The sequence below is a fragment of the Haplochromis burtoni genome, unplaced genomic scaffold (assembly GCF_018398535.1).
Source record: "Haplochromis burtoni strain Fernald_Lab_line unplaced genomic scaffold, NCSU_Asbu1 Contig_44, whole genome shotgun sequence".
NCBI lineage: Eukaryota > Metazoa > Chordata > Actinopteri > Cichliformes > Cichlidae > Haplochromis > Haplochromis burtoni.
In genome coordinates this window covers 1,528,366-1,543,455 of record NW_024582405.1, presented here as the reverse complement: position 1 = coordinate 1,543,455, position 15,090 = coordinate 1,528,366, and the positions used below count along the sequence as shown (strand labels likewise).

The following is a 15,090-nucleotide window of genomic DNA, read 5'->3' as shown; positions in this document are numbered from 1 at the left end:
TTTAATTGATCGAGCCTGATGACATTTAGCCATCAGAAAATGAAAGGACATGTGTAATACTCATGGACATCCAGTGGGACAAAGCCAGAGAAGAACTTTACACTCCTGCTGAGAGTCATGAGTGAGCCAGACATGAAATTACAGACGTTAAACAAATATTGAAGGTATCTGGAGTGATATAGACTTCGGGAGGATATCATTTTCTCAAATGTCACAAATAAATGCCATAAACCTGCTTGTAAATCACTGTAAAAGGATACTTCACGGTACTTTAATTTTGCTGCTGGTGGTATTGAATTTAACTTTAAGCTGTTACATTGTTACAGTATTAATCTGTTCTAATAATATGTAAATGTATTAATTCCATAATTCAGTTTTGTAATGTTTTATGATATGTTATTAAATCCCGAGTCCTGCCTCTAAAAATGGGTGGAACATTTGTGGACTGGTTAGCACCGTCACCTCATGGCAAGATGTTTCTGGGTTCAAATCCTCGTGCTGGTCTTTCTTTGTGGACTCTTTTATTACTATTGCTCTTCCTCCTCATCATCCTTTTTCATTTGCCTCAATCTCACCAGATCCATTAACTGTACTGGTCTTAATTTGAAGATTTATTCAGTATCAGATATCATAAAGTGGAGTGATTGTTCTCATTTCAAATTCTTTATTCACTTTATTTATTCCAGATAAAGCTTTGTTAATCTTATGCTGAACCTAGCTGTGCCCCCATAGTTCATGCTTTTTTCTCAAATGGGCCATTTTAGCTCCTCGACCTCAAAGCCATAGTCTTTCTGATTGGCTGCCTCTTGTGAGCAGAAGTTATGAGCTATAGGTGAGTGCTCAAAGTCAGATTTAAGTGCATTATAAGACCATATTAGGAATATCCACTCTCAATAACAACAACAAGAGCCGAGAATAGACAGAAAGTATCTGAATCAGACTGTTTACAGTCTGAAGCTTGAAAATTTGGCTCACATGGAGTGCTTGCACATATGCTGACCTCATTAATAGATCTAAGTTTCCCAAAATGTAAACACATAACTGCTAAAAGGAGACTCAAATGTATTTCTCACCAGAAGAGCACGGAGCATTTCTCGGGCTCTTGCTCCCCCCCGTTGCCAGTGTTAAATTGGCGCGTATGTTTTAAACTTTTATAAAGATGCCCCATCTCACAGGTTTTAAATAAGAGCACAAGTTAGCTCACAAAAACACGAGGCAATCAGTGCTGTAGAAGTAACTGAAATGGGGTTTATGAAATGATGCTCATTAACTGCTAAGTGATAATCATAGTGTGTACACTCCAAGCTGAGCTAATATCAGATTTATTTTTACCATCATTTGAAAATATTTTTCCCTGGTTGATAGTTGTGTTTTTGTTTTGTTTAGTTCTTATCAGATTTCTCCTCTTCCCTCATCTCCTGTATGTTGTTTAATAGAACGGAACTTTCACAATAAAAGCCTGTCACATGTGTGCAGATCACCAAGGTTCCAGTCCAAGCCTGCCAGCAGGAGACGAGCTGCCACTCCTGCATCGGTTTGAAGGACCCGTACTGTGGCTGGTGTGTCCTGGAGGGAAAGTGAGTCGCACATGAGCAGCTTGTAGACCAGCTACCCCCCCCAAAAAACGAGTGTAGAAAACAAACAAACAAGCATACTAGTTATGGTGCCTTAAGGTTTGAAGAACAAAGGCTGTGTCAGTGCTAGCCACCTCCATCGGTTTGTTTGTGCACATTTATGTAAAGCTAACTCTGTATGACTCAGGAAACACCAGCTTAATATTACCACCTTATAAAGCCAAGCTCATATTCATTTTTTCACTTGTTCTTTCTTTAACATCTGCTCGGTTCACAGGTGCACCAGGAAGCAGGACTGCGGTAGGTCATCAGAGCTGAACACCTGGCTGTGGTCACCAGATGGAAAGTGTGTGCAGATCCAGGGTTTCAACCCGCCGAACCTCAGCTGCAAGAAGACAGACCAGGTATGAGGGAGCTATACAAGAGCATGCATATTGCTGTGAATCTTTTCCTCTGTGTGCTGGAACCCCCCTGAGCTAAGATCAGTTCTTGCTGAGCTCTGCTTAATTTAAACCACTCAAAGCTGAAACTCTGGCAGAGGTGGAGGGCTCTTTGTCTGTTCTGTCAGCAGCATTTCAAACTTCTTTCTAACCTCTGGTACATGGATCTTCAGGGCCCCTCAGGGGAGCTACAGAGAGATAAAGACATTTTTTGATCCACAGCAACATTATAATTTACAATTCCTCTATGCGAGCCAGATGTATATTGCGTCGTTGTTTGTGCTGACAGCTCCTTTGAAAACAGCTCTGTACTTTTCAGGCTGATGAAACTCAGAAAGTGAAAAATGTGCTTCTTGGAAATGTTGCATCACACCCAGAAACTGCTGATGGTGTCTAGTTTCGGAAAATCATGTTGGAGCAGCACCAACAGCGACACAGATTGATCTATGATAAGATCAGCCAACGCGGTTTGTTGCGGTTAACCATCCTAAAAACATTTCCATGTTACCGTAATAAGCTGTGGATTCTTTTTTTTCTTGTTGTAACTTGCTGTCAATTAATTCTGTCCGCTAATCTTCCAGCCTCATGTTCGCTCATGCCAAATATTCAAGTTTATGGTTACAAAAAGGTTCACATAGCAGGAGTGGCTGATTTGTACCCTCAATTTTAAAATTCCGATTTTGAGCACATAAAAACAAATGTGATATAGTGAGTCAGTCGCAGTTTATTTGACATTAAACGTCTGGAACTAGTTTTACTAATAAAGTAAATACATCGATGGTTCCAGAACAACGTATACTCCCCCGACCAGTTGGCGAGAGATTGCTGGGTTTTGCTTGCTGAGGCTAGGTGATTGCTTTAGCCACTAGCAGATTGTCACAGTTGCCCGTAGTTTCCATGGTAGATGCCTACTTGTCTGCAAACACTTGCCAGCTAGTTCCTAAGGTCTCCATTTCTGTTTTTTGTTGCACTTTTTCAGATTTCATTCTGTACTCTTATTTGATAATTTGATACTGACAGACACTCTGAAAGACTGTGCTCAATTAGCAAGTGTTTGCAGACAAGTCGGTGTCATCCATACAAACTACAGGTGACTGTGGTAGTCTGCTAGCAGTCAAGCACAAGGGGTTTTTGGTGCAGCACCCTCTTTGCAACCAACTTCACCTAACAACAGCCAGCGACTTCCAAAAACCACTTGGCAACCCATTGGGAATATACATTTTTCCCTAGCAACCAAAGGCAGCCAAGGGGACTGAGGCCTTAGCTGGCATTGTCCTTACCATCAGTGAGGATACATATCGTCTTCTTATGGATTCTATCATCAGATCCCAATTTCACAGTCTTTTGTCAGTATGGTTAAAGTGTTCAACAGCAATCATAAAGTATACCATCTTTAGTTTTCCTCCCACATAATAGGAATATAGCATTAGTATCACATTTTGTTTTGTTTTTTGTTTTTTTTATCAGTAAACAGCAGGTCAACAAAAAAATATTGACTTTGAAAGTCACATTTATCTGAATACTCTAATACAGAAAACTTATAACATTAATGGTGTTATGTTGAATAAATTCTTAACTCATTGAGCGGTTAATGTTAGTCTGAACTGACCAGGCTTCCACACAGTGGTAAAAATGTTGTGGCTGTTTAACCTGTTAATGCATAAAGTTAGGTAATAATGGCTTTTGTAAGTAATGCTCAGCTGTAATTGCAGGGGATCAGCTGCTATTAGCAGCTTTCATTAGAAGAGACAAACACACAGTTCCAGTCTGGTCCTTAGCCACCGCAAGCATGTATTGTTTCAGTAGTGCATTGTTAGAGGGTGTATGCAAGGATGTCTATATACGTGCATTTACAAACACTTTACTGTGTGTACCCGCTACAGCATAGTGGTAGACATGGATTTACTGCAGACACAGAAAGTGTCCTCGAAGCAAACTTCAAATGGAAGTAGTAGCAGTATAAAAACGAATAGGAGGGTTTTTACTCTCAGACTGATACTTTTGCTCGTGTTTTAGATTTTAAAGATAAAAATTAGTTTCAAACAGGAGACGCCAACATCTAAACCCTTTAATAACATGGTACGAACTCGTAGCTCCTACGTGGCATTTTTAAAACGCCTAAAACTTAAAAGTTTCTGTCTTTGAGTAAGTGTTGTCATTATGTACCAGCCGCCTTAATAAAACTTTATCTTGTACTTTCAAGGAGGCAAAAATGATCCTGGCCAACAGCATTAAAGTAACACTGAGCAGCTAATTTATGTAACGCTATAAAATTCAAAATCGAAATGCTGTAGCAGCAATTTTACGGAGTACACCAAACACCAGCAGAGAATGCTGCGCTGCGTCAATACATCTTAACATGACGGCTTCACTCTCTGAATTAATGAGGGATTGATCAAAGAGCTGATCTGCTAGAAAGACGCGTCGTCCTTCAACGCGTGCAGCACCACGCTGTCCACCGGCGTCGTCCCCACATCGTGATATTTCTACTCCAAACCTCAGGTGTTATCCAGCAGACGCAGACGGCTTGCATAAAATCTAGTTCATTATGCATTCTTAGGGACTAAAATTCAGCTCCAAGAGTTTCAGCAGTCGCAAGTTTAAATGACAGGAAACGACTGAAGTTGCTGTGAGGGTAAAAATGTTTTGTATGTAGATTATAACATTGGTGATTGTTTATTTTGGCACCATAGTCCTCACTGTTCTCATCAGATGTGATGAGACGACAAAACAACATTATGGCTGCGTGATAATGCAATCAGGTGAGGCTATGATAAACGCTATGCAAATACGAGTAGGTGGCAGTCGTAAATACAGAAACTTTCAAACCAGTTTTTAGATTTGTCTATTTGTTTGTTTGAGGCAAAGTTACAAGTTAATCAAGATAAGTCCAAAGTATAAAAGCAGATGTTGTCCTTCAGGGCAGCGGGAGAGTTAAAAGTCTTAAAGTATTAAATGTACCAAGTTTTTTCTTTTTAAGCTGTTTGATCTTTTTTGTATTATTTATCATGGAGCTCTGCAGTCCTGTGAAAAGCTAAGGACCCTCCATGAGTAGCGGTAGCGTAATAGAGCTACCTTTAACAGCAATAACTTGAAGCAGTGGTTTTCTGTGTGACTTTATGAGTTTATCACATCATAGCGGAGGAATTTTGGCCAGCTCCCCCTTTCAGCATTGCTTTAGTTCATTAAGATTTGTGGGCATTTGTTATTCGCAGCTTTCTTAACATCAGCATCATCGTGCTGACAGCTGGTATGAGGCATTTGTGCTAATATGTTGTGTTTAGTTTTCTCCCAGCATTGTGCTGTCCATTATGGCCAAACCTTTGCCTTCCAAACAAGCCATACTTGTTGAGTCTTTTTATAATTTTAACTAATGATCTGTAATGTTTAACATCTGAAGCCTGTAGAGTCTGAGAGGGAGCTCAGCAAATGACAAAACCTACAAAAGATTCGCAGCACCCGATGGTGCTCATCCTCATAATTTCTGTGAAAGCAGTAAGGGTGTACTTTTCTCACAAGTCCTTGAAACTTTCTTTATAACAGGGGTACAAACAGAACAAATCTTCAACCTATAGTAACTAACTCAAGAAAGACAGGACACAAGCAATTTAACTGAGGAAGTTGTGTAGCTAAAAAGTAACCCCTCCCAAAAAGAGTTAAACAAAAGTTAAACCCAGTCTTGTCAGCGCCTAATTAATACGAGCGCCACACTTCAAACTATGTTTATATTCATCTGATTTCCTTTGTTGAATATGTTTTGGGGGGGAAGTAATTGCTGCCCTGATTGTGTTCATTGGCAACATTTGCTCCAATCAAGGATGTGCGACATCTTTATACTGCAAACAAATCACAGGAAGGAGGTTAGACTAGGGAGCGAAACACATCACGGTAAGCTCCTGCTTCATGTGTCTTAAGGCTTACTTAAATGCCCCTTCTGACTTAGATGCTATAAGAAGGTTGGGGTTTTAAGTATTACAGTTAAGGCCTTTTTAGAAATAGTCAATTTTGGGATTATCAAACCAGCAAAGGTGATTATGGAGCAAGAAGATGATGGCGCAATAACAGTTTGAGCTTCCTAAACATGTGTTTCTACTCTAAGCTGTTATCTTTTTCTGTTTTTCAGGTCTGTAATTTTTTTCATTAAGTATTAAGTCTTTGGAGAGTTAGGTCTGCAGTCAAGTTCAGGTCACGTCTGCAGCCCTGCCTGTATCTGATTTTAATTAATTATGTGCTTCAGATAGCGCTGCTGTAATCTCGTAAAGTCGCACATACAATCAGAAACTCTGATCTGCAAATTGAAAAGGTGTCAAACGTTGCTCTTTGCTTCAGTATTTTAATTTGAACGTCAGAATCCTTTTGAGGTGACGTGAGTTTCTGGTGGAAAGGAGCTGAGCTCATATTCCTCTGATCAGAAGACTCTGTTTGCCGGGGTTTAACATACAATCTTCTGAGACCAGACAGATAAATCTGTTGCATCTTAATTGGGAAATTTGGTGCCATCGCCTCCGTTGCAGCCCCTAGTTTGTGATTTGAACCTGATAAGACAATTGGATTTTAGCTTTAAAAGAAGGAAAAACTTTCTTCTCGAGGTTTTACATACTTAAAAAGAAGAAAGCGTCCCAGGTGACTTCGTCCAGGGGCTTCTCTGGTCCGATAGTTTCGCTAAGATCAAAAACTTTGAAATTAAAACTTCAGCAGCAAAATTTAAATCTGTTGAGGTCAGCACAGAGTAATGAGGAGCTGATGTTTGAACAGTGCCAATGAATAGCAATTATCACCGCAACTCTCACACACAAAAACTCACATGTGTATGCACAGAGAGTCAGACACGTCACGGTCTCTTATTCTCTTTCTCAGTGTGGAAGAGAATAAGACAAAAAATATACCCAAACATTGTTGCAGTCACATACCCGCTGAGCTAATTGCGCTGTACTGAATGAAATTATTATTGAAATATTAATTAGAAAAAAATATTTAATTAAGAGGATGGGAGTGCATAGTAAGGACAAGACTGCACAGTATTGGAGAAACCCAACGATCCGTTTGAGCAAGCACTTGACAACAGTGGGGAGGAAGAACCCCCTTTTAACAGGAAGAAACTTCCAGCACAACCAGAATCTCGAGGTTAGGTGTCTGTTGAGATGGACTTAGGCTAATCAGATGGGCACAAACACAAATTCAGCTGAATGGCAGAGTTTCTGCTGGTGTTACTGGGATGTAACAAACACCTCACAGCTGTATGGGACCAGTAAGCAGCTCCAGAGACCTGCCAAGGGTGCCTACAAAAGCATACAGGGCCCAATCTACAGCAGAGAGTAGTAAATGGGTAATTATGGAATATAAATGGTAACATGGTTAACACACACATGACTTACAGGTGAAAGTTTCCCTCTTTGAAACCCGGACTTTAAGGGTCACAAGCTGGTGTTCTCTCAGAACAGGTACCAAACCTGGATAAATGGGAGGGCTGCATCTGGTGTAGAATTTGTGCCAAATCAAATCCTGTGTGGCAACACTTTGGTAAATGAAGGAAGAGCTGAAAGTGCCTTTAGTGGTATGTAAAAGCATGGATAAATGAAAGGGTGAAGTCCATGATGCCCTGAGGCTATAGCAGCATCCCAAAGAGGTGGAAAAGCACTGTTTGAAGCCACGAGTTTGTCACCTGAACACAAACTGGCAGTAGATGGATGTTTATGAAGACTGACATGAGAGTGAGAGTGACGTGCTCCGTCTAGCTGGGATAATATGATAAGATCAGCTCTTTACAGTTTGGCAGGGAAAACGATTTGAAATACAACACTGGGCTTAACAGGAAGACAATGAAGAGAAGCTAATATGGGAGAAATAGACTCTCTCTTTTCCTGTTTGCAGTCCTGCTGCAGTGTTTTGGATACACTGAAGGCTTTAAGAACAACCTGATAATAAGGAATTACAAGCTTAGAATGTGTCTTGATGCATTCTCAATCATCCAGGTAAGGAAATCCCCAAAAAGTTGATTCTGTTCATCTGGACGTAGCGATTTCTGTGGGAAAAACATTTAGTCACTAATCCAAGAGACTTCATCAGTGTCAGTCTCTCTCAGACCATATTAATGCTGGAGGTCATCCAGAATGAGTCCCTGTTATAAGTTTCTGAGGATTTCATGACCAAATATAGAAAAACCTGGATTTCAAAGTATGAAATTACAGTTCAAGGTCTTTAAGTCTTTGAGACACTATAAGAGAGAGGTGTGGCACTTAAAGAATCCTGAGTTGAACTCTTCCATGGAGTTGAGTATCCAGCCAAGTGTAATTAATGGCCCTGACCAGGTCCTGGTCGCAAGGGCAGCAGCGGTCTCCTCCACCACTTCATTTGTGGAGGCTATACTGAAATTTTAAAGCAAGCAAAGAGACTTCATCCCTCCAGAGTCTCCTTCCTGGCTCTGCCCTGGTTGGACTTCCTTTCCTTTGGATGAAGCTCATTTCAGCCTCTTGCATCCACCATCTTACTCTTTCAGTAGCTACCCGTAGCTCATAGCCTTAGGTGGGATTAGGAACGCAGATCCAGAAGTAATCAGCGACTGCAGACGCTGCCCTCCTGTGGGCTCACCACGCGCAGCAGGAGCTGTAGGGCTCTGGTGCTTTGCAGATCAGAGGGGCAGCCCCGGGTGGTCTCCGGGTTACCAAACTGTTGCTGTGTTGTGCATGTTTTTCTTAGTTGTTGAGCAGCAGTGCATCTCTGAACCGGATTATCTTTACCATCATATTAATCTGTCTGCTCAATGTGTTCAATGTCGATTAGCCAAACTAACAAAAATAAATATTACGACTGGGTTTGTTTGTTTGTTGTTGTTGTTTTTTTTTTAATAAAACAGGTGAATGTCCAGGTGTAATAAAAATATGACAACAATATTACAATGTCATGTATAACTTTATAAAAATGCATTGCCACCATTTCCTAGAGGAGAAACTTAAAAAGATATAAGACTTAGTGTTACTTCTGCAAGCGCTGCTGTTAATAATACAGTGAATTCATCAGGTCAGTCCTCTGCGTGATGATGCCTGAAACTGCCTCAAACCTTTGCACAGTGCATGCATACTGCGGCTCCTATCTTAATTACTCTGTCACACCCCGTCTTATTCTGTAATTCATACTCGTACACAGAAAGCACACTCCCTTTTCTCTGTCTACCAGTGGCTCACACCTCTCGTGTTTCTTTATCTCCCCGTAGCCAGTTGAGGTGTGAGGTGAAATATAATTACTTCTCTGCTTTCATTTTCCTTCTCGGGTTCATCTCTAACTCTCCTCTCTCTTTCTCCCTTATTGTGCCTCATAACTCCTTTAATTTGTGCACTCTGTCTCCAGGTGGACATCAGCATACCTGCTCTCCCCGCACTGAGGCCGTCTGATGACTTGCAGTGCGTTTTTGGCTCTTTCTTTACTGGAGCCGTGAAACATGGCGGGCAGGTTACTTGTTCGCTGCCCGACCCTGTGGAAATCCCAGCCACTCCTGACCAGCAGGGTATGTGAACAGATGAAGGATGCACAGATAGTTTGTTTTCAGTATATGGACTTTGGATTGGATTGGATTGGACTGTCACTCAATTACACATCATAAAAACACATATAAGCATAAACTAGAATCCACAATCATGTTAATATCCTAAAAGAACCCGTTGAGAATGTGGAAAAGCTAAGGTATTACCTTGGTTAGAAAGCGGCATGTGTAAAGTGAACAGACACACTGATATCTGCTAATTAGTGCTAAGTTTGAGTCATTGCATCATTTACTCAAGCTATCCAAAGCTGGATCATGATCCAGGTCCACAAACATAGAACATGCTCTCCAACTCCTCCTGTTATTTAATTAGATTTGGGAATATTCATTCATATTTTGAGCTGGACTGTTATCTTTATTCTCCGGTTTGATGTATTTTTCTTATTGTTTTTCTTCTTTTTTTTATTTGGCTCGTCTTAAATCCTAATAGCACACTGTGTATCTCCTTTTCTATTACCTACCGTTTGTTTACATCTCATACTCATGCATTTTAATGACTTTGAACTGCCTTGTTGATGAAAGGTGCAGTGTAAATGTATTTGGCTTCCTCTCAGCGAGACTGGAGCTACCTCAACCTAACTATTTTAAAATCCTATTGTGTTTTTACTCAGGTGTACAATAAGTTTTGTCTGTTTTTATATTAAAAAGAGGGTAACTGTGTAACTGTTATCAGCTGTGTGCTCCAGGAGCAAGAAAGTGAGCTGTGTTTTAAAAAACCTTTAAATATTAAATGTAGGTGTTGCAGTTTGCCCTTTTAAAAGACATTGCCTCCTAACATTGACCCTTATTTTGTGCCACGTATTAGTGGTAACCTGGTTAAGGTTATTAGGCCATTTATTAATGTAGTATAACAGAAATAAATGGAGAAATAATTAACAGGAAAAAAAGTGTATTAACATTAAAGCCAATGTTTTTACATTTTGTATCAAAATACAACAAATTGGTGAATACAGTGCTAGTGTAATTTTTTTATTGCACACTCTTGAAATGTGAAGAATGTAAAGATATAAATATTAGCATATGCTACTCTCACATGTGTATAATAAAACAACGTCTGATATATAAACTGATAAACACCTTGTTTCAGAGTTGATAGGCGCTGGAATTTTATTACTGTTGACCAAAGTTAGTCATATCCTGCCTCCTCCCTCCTTTAGCTTTGCAGTCTTGATGCTAAGCTAAGTTAGCCGGCTGTTAGTGGTTGCATCATGGAAACTTACTTTGTTTGACTCGGTAAATTCCTCCTTTAACAGTTAATAGGAAAAACAACACCAACAAAACCTTGATTTTAGTGTGTGTGTGTGTGTGTGTGTGTGTGTGTGTGTGTGTGTGTGTGTGTGTGTGTGTGTGTGTAGACTTTGTGTCAGTTCCCATGAGGATTGTGGTGAATTCAATCGAGGTGACGTCAGGAAAGTATGACTTCTACAACTGTGCTGCCACCGTCAGGAAGAACCAAAATACACCGTAAGATGGATAATCTAACCTCCCCTCCCCCATATATACGTGCGTGTATACCGAAAAAGTATACACGCATGTATATATGTGTGTATCACACGTCCGCTTTACATACTTAAAGCAGACGTGTGATGGCACGCACTTCTCGTTGTTTTCAGGTGTATAGCGTGTGTGACCAGTAAGTGGGGCTGTCAGTGGGACGCTCAGACTCACAGCTGCAGTGACGACGACCATAATGTGAATGGAGATTACATAATCAAACCCCAACAGGTAATAAAATAATAATCTGCAGCTTTTGCCTTTTAGAACTGCTTTAATTCTTCAAGCACAGATTCATCAAGGAGCTAGAAACACTCCTCAGAGAGAGTTTGAGGTGATCTGAGTTTTGTGACATGGTACATAGAAGCAGCCTTTAGTAGATGGCGTGCACATGTCCGTCCACCTGAAGGGACAGACAGGGTAGGTTGTGGTGTTTAGATGATGCTTAGTTGGTAATAAAGGGGCCCAAAGTGTACCAAGCAAATACTATCACACCACCTGCAGCCTGAACAGTTAATACAAGCCAGGATGGAGCAGTGCTCTCGTGTTACCCTGCTGTCTGAATTGAGATCGATAAGACCAGGCAACGTTTTCCCAGACTTCTGTTGTACAATTTTGGTGAGCATGTGTAAACTGTAGCCTCAGTTTCTTGTTCTTAGCTAACAGATTGGAAAGCAGTGTGGTCTTCTGCAGCTGCAGGCCATCATCTTCATGGTTCAATGTGTTGTGCATTCAGAGATGCTCTTCTGCGTACCTTGGTTGTAACAAGTGGTCAGTTGAGCACTTTTGCCTTTCCTATCAGCACGAGGCAGTCTGGCCATTCTCCTCAACATGGACTTTTCCTCTTAAAGAGGAAAAGCCGCTCACTGGATAACTTCTCTTTTTTGGATCATTCTCTCTAAACTCCAGAGGTGGTTGTGTGGGAAAATCCCAGCAGGTGTACTCAGTTTTACCACTATAATTAGCTGATAGGATATTTGCTCTAACTTGCATATGAAGTCTACCTAGTAATGGGGACGAAAGAGTATGGAGTGGCCGAAGCTCATCATTAACATCAAATATTAACAAGGAAATTGAATGTTTTCTCTGTTTATTTTGATGAGTTGTTAAGTGTCTGAAGTGTTTCACAGTGAGCTATGATGATTTGATTCGAGGATGGATAATTCACAGCATTGCCTGAAGTGTTTTGTTTCCCCATGAGTACTTACATTGTATTTGAAGGTGTGAACTGTGCTGTTAGCTGTTGAGCTTAATACTTCTGCTCCTGCTTCTCTTTCTGTGATGTAGTCCGACAGTTGTCCTCAGTTTGAGTCTCCGGAGCCGGCGTTGATCCCTGTGGGCTACCAGATCCCCATCAGCTTCCAGGGAAGAAACCTGGACAGCTACATGGTGAGATCAGTCAGAGCTGCTGACTTACTGCTTCATAAACATCCAAATATTGTCGTCAACATCATCTGTGTGATCATTTCTCTCAATTTTGTGTGTGTGTGTGTGTGTGTGTGTGTGTGTGTGTGTGTGTGTGTGTGTGTGTGTGTGTGTGTGTGTGTGTGTGTGTGTCTGTCTCCAGGACCGGACATTTTTGATCGGGACTGAGCTGATGAAGCACAGCGAGCAGGATGTGGCAAAGGAGGAGGAGACATCAAAGTTCAGATTCAGAGGATATAAGGTCAGTATAACGAGGAGGAAGAGGGGACAACCTTGTTAAAATTTGTGATAAAGATTAAATACTTTGAGCTCAAAAAAGACAAATATTCTGGTTTCAGTGCAGATTTTCATACTTAAAGCAGACCTGTTAACTCATGTTCATGTTAAACAAGACCAAGGTTTTCAGTTCAGTTCAATTCAGTTTTATTTAAATAGTGCCATATTACAGCACTCATCTCCTCTGAGTGCTTTGTATTGTAAGATGAAGACCCCTAGCATATCTTAACACATATAATAATAATAATGAGAAATCCCCAACAACCAGACGACCCCCTGAGCGCAAGCACTTGGTGATAGTGGGAAGGAAAAACTCCCTTTTAACAGGAGGATGCCTCCAGTAGAACCAGGCTCAGGGAATGGCAGTCATCGTGACAAGTTGGGGGTCATAATGAGGTCAGTGTATGTGCAAGTAATCTCTGTGATCCAATCACAGACTTCAGACCGCTCCATCCAATGTGGTCATCTCAGACACACAGCTGTGAATGTAAGCACACAAAGTCATCTAATTAGAGTAAATGTGACGTTATAGGTTGTCAGAGTTTTCATCAGGGTTTCTTTATCACTGAAACTACCAGTTGAAGGCGAATTGAAGGTTTGTGACATGTCACCTCTTATCCCGAAGACTTCTTCAGTTCTAAAAGGTTACCAGATGTTGAACCCCTAGTCAGGCTGTCACCTCAGAGGAGGTCCTGAGACTCATTGACCCACCCTGTCCTCATTTGAGTCTGAGCATCTGAATCTCAAGGGGTGTCAAGGTGGCTGATAGTTGGTGTAATAGGCCATTACGGTTCTCTGATGGTCGGTCCACGTCGACGTAGATGGCCTCTTTTACTCATGAAGACTGCTCTTGGGTGGAAAGTGAAACATCTGAAAGAAGACTTGGATGAACATGCACAGACACTGATCTGTGCTTAAGCCGTAATACGAGCTGGTTTGATTCTCTGAACACTAAGGACAGGTGCCTCAGGGCTTCCTTTATTTACCTCCTTTAGCACAGGATACACTGAAGGATCCTCCCTGAAAGAAAAGGAGAAGATGGCATCCCACGATTCAAAGGAACGCTCCATCAGGAGGTCAGCATGACTGAACAGAGATCATCACTGCTAACATGCAGATATGCTAAGATTAGTTAATCATACAGCAGTGCTACTTTTGGAGTGGAGTGAATGTTGCAGTGTAACTCGGGTTGCACTGACGCTGTCCTCGTTTTGGCGTGCTGTATTTCCAGCTTTCAGGATTATCTTTAATTAAATTTGACTTCAGAGATGCGGAAAGCTTTAATAAAGGAAGAGTTAAAGTGGATCAAGAGAACATGTTGAGCGGAGAGCAGGGTGAACAGCATTTCTTAATGCAGCCATGTCATTTCACCCTCGTGACTGCAAAGCTCTGTTCTGTTTTTAACCTTAGTTGACATAGTGATATTTTCCACCCGCTTGTCTGTATTTATAACATTTACAGCACAAAACATTAGGCAGCAACACTCAGCATCATTTCCTGAAGAAATGTGACTAGAAAAAGACAGAAGGTCGGCAACAAGGTGCATTTTTTAGAAATATGAATCACATAAATTCACACAGGTAGAGTCCCTGAATAAAAATGTAGAACTGGAAATAATCCTGGGTGCAGACATTTGACAGGACCTCTGTCAGGATGTGCTGGATTCTTCAGATCTGCTAGTTTTTTAGGCCTGCCACTGTCCTCCACTTGTCCACTCTCCTCAGAAATTTTCGCCTAATTATTTTAGACAGGCTGCATGAGTTGGGTAAATTTTTAATGCTTGAGTGATTGACAGGTCACTGCAAAGAGGCTTAACAAACCAAAATATTCCTCTGAAAATGGTCAAGTACAAGGACCGGATTAATAATGAGTAAAAAAGCAGCCAATGTCTAAATGACCCTTAGAAAGCATGGGGAACTATTGGACCACTTCAGAACATTCCAAGAAAGGTCTGACTTCTTACAAGTCGAAGGTCGTAGGTTAAGACTTTTGCACAGTGCTGTAAATAATCCAAATACTTAGTAAAGTCTCTACTATGAAACCACTGAAAGCCTTTAAAAAGGGCACGGGAATAAAAGCTAAAAAGGAGTGTTGAACAGGAAAGAATCAGCTGACAAGATAAAAACAGAACGCAGTCTCTGAATGTGAACAGTAATGCTGCTTTTTCTGTGTCTTTACTAACGTACACAAATTAAAACCCACTTAAAAAAAAACCCCCACTCTGATTCCTGTGCTGCGTCCATTAGCAGCCTCCAGAAAGAATGAAATCTCTCTCCGCTTCTCGGCTTTCTGTTTATGTTTTCAAGCTCGCCGTCGCTGCCGAAAGCTATAGAAAAATCAGGGA

At 40.9% G+C, this 15,090-nt stretch overlaps 1 protein-coding gene across 2 annotated transcripts in view; it reads left to right on the top strand.

Annotated features, from left to right (window-relative positions):
* plxnb2a.1 (plexin b2a, tandem duplicate 1) overlaps positions 1-15,090 on the top strand; it is a 231,616-nt gene that overhangs the window by 172,430 nt on the left and 44,096 nt on the right. For both annotated transcript variants that reach the window (XM_042220154.1, XM_042220153.1), the window contains 7 exons: positions 1,477-1,577; positions 1,852-1,978; positions 9,359-9,515; positions 10,907-11,015; positions 11,165-11,276; positions 12,333-12,434; positions 12,613-12,711. In XM_042220154.1, coding sequence (XP_042076088.1) covers positions 1,477-1,577; positions 1,852-1,978; positions 9,359-9,515; positions 10,907-11,015; positions 11,165-11,276; positions 12,333-12,434; positions 12,613-12,711 — 807 coding nt within the window. The remainder of the gene's footprint in view (positions 1-1,476; positions 1,578-1,851; positions 1,979-9,358; positions 9,516-10,906; positions 11,016-11,164; positions 11,277-12,332; positions 12,435-12,612; positions 12,712-15,090) is intronic.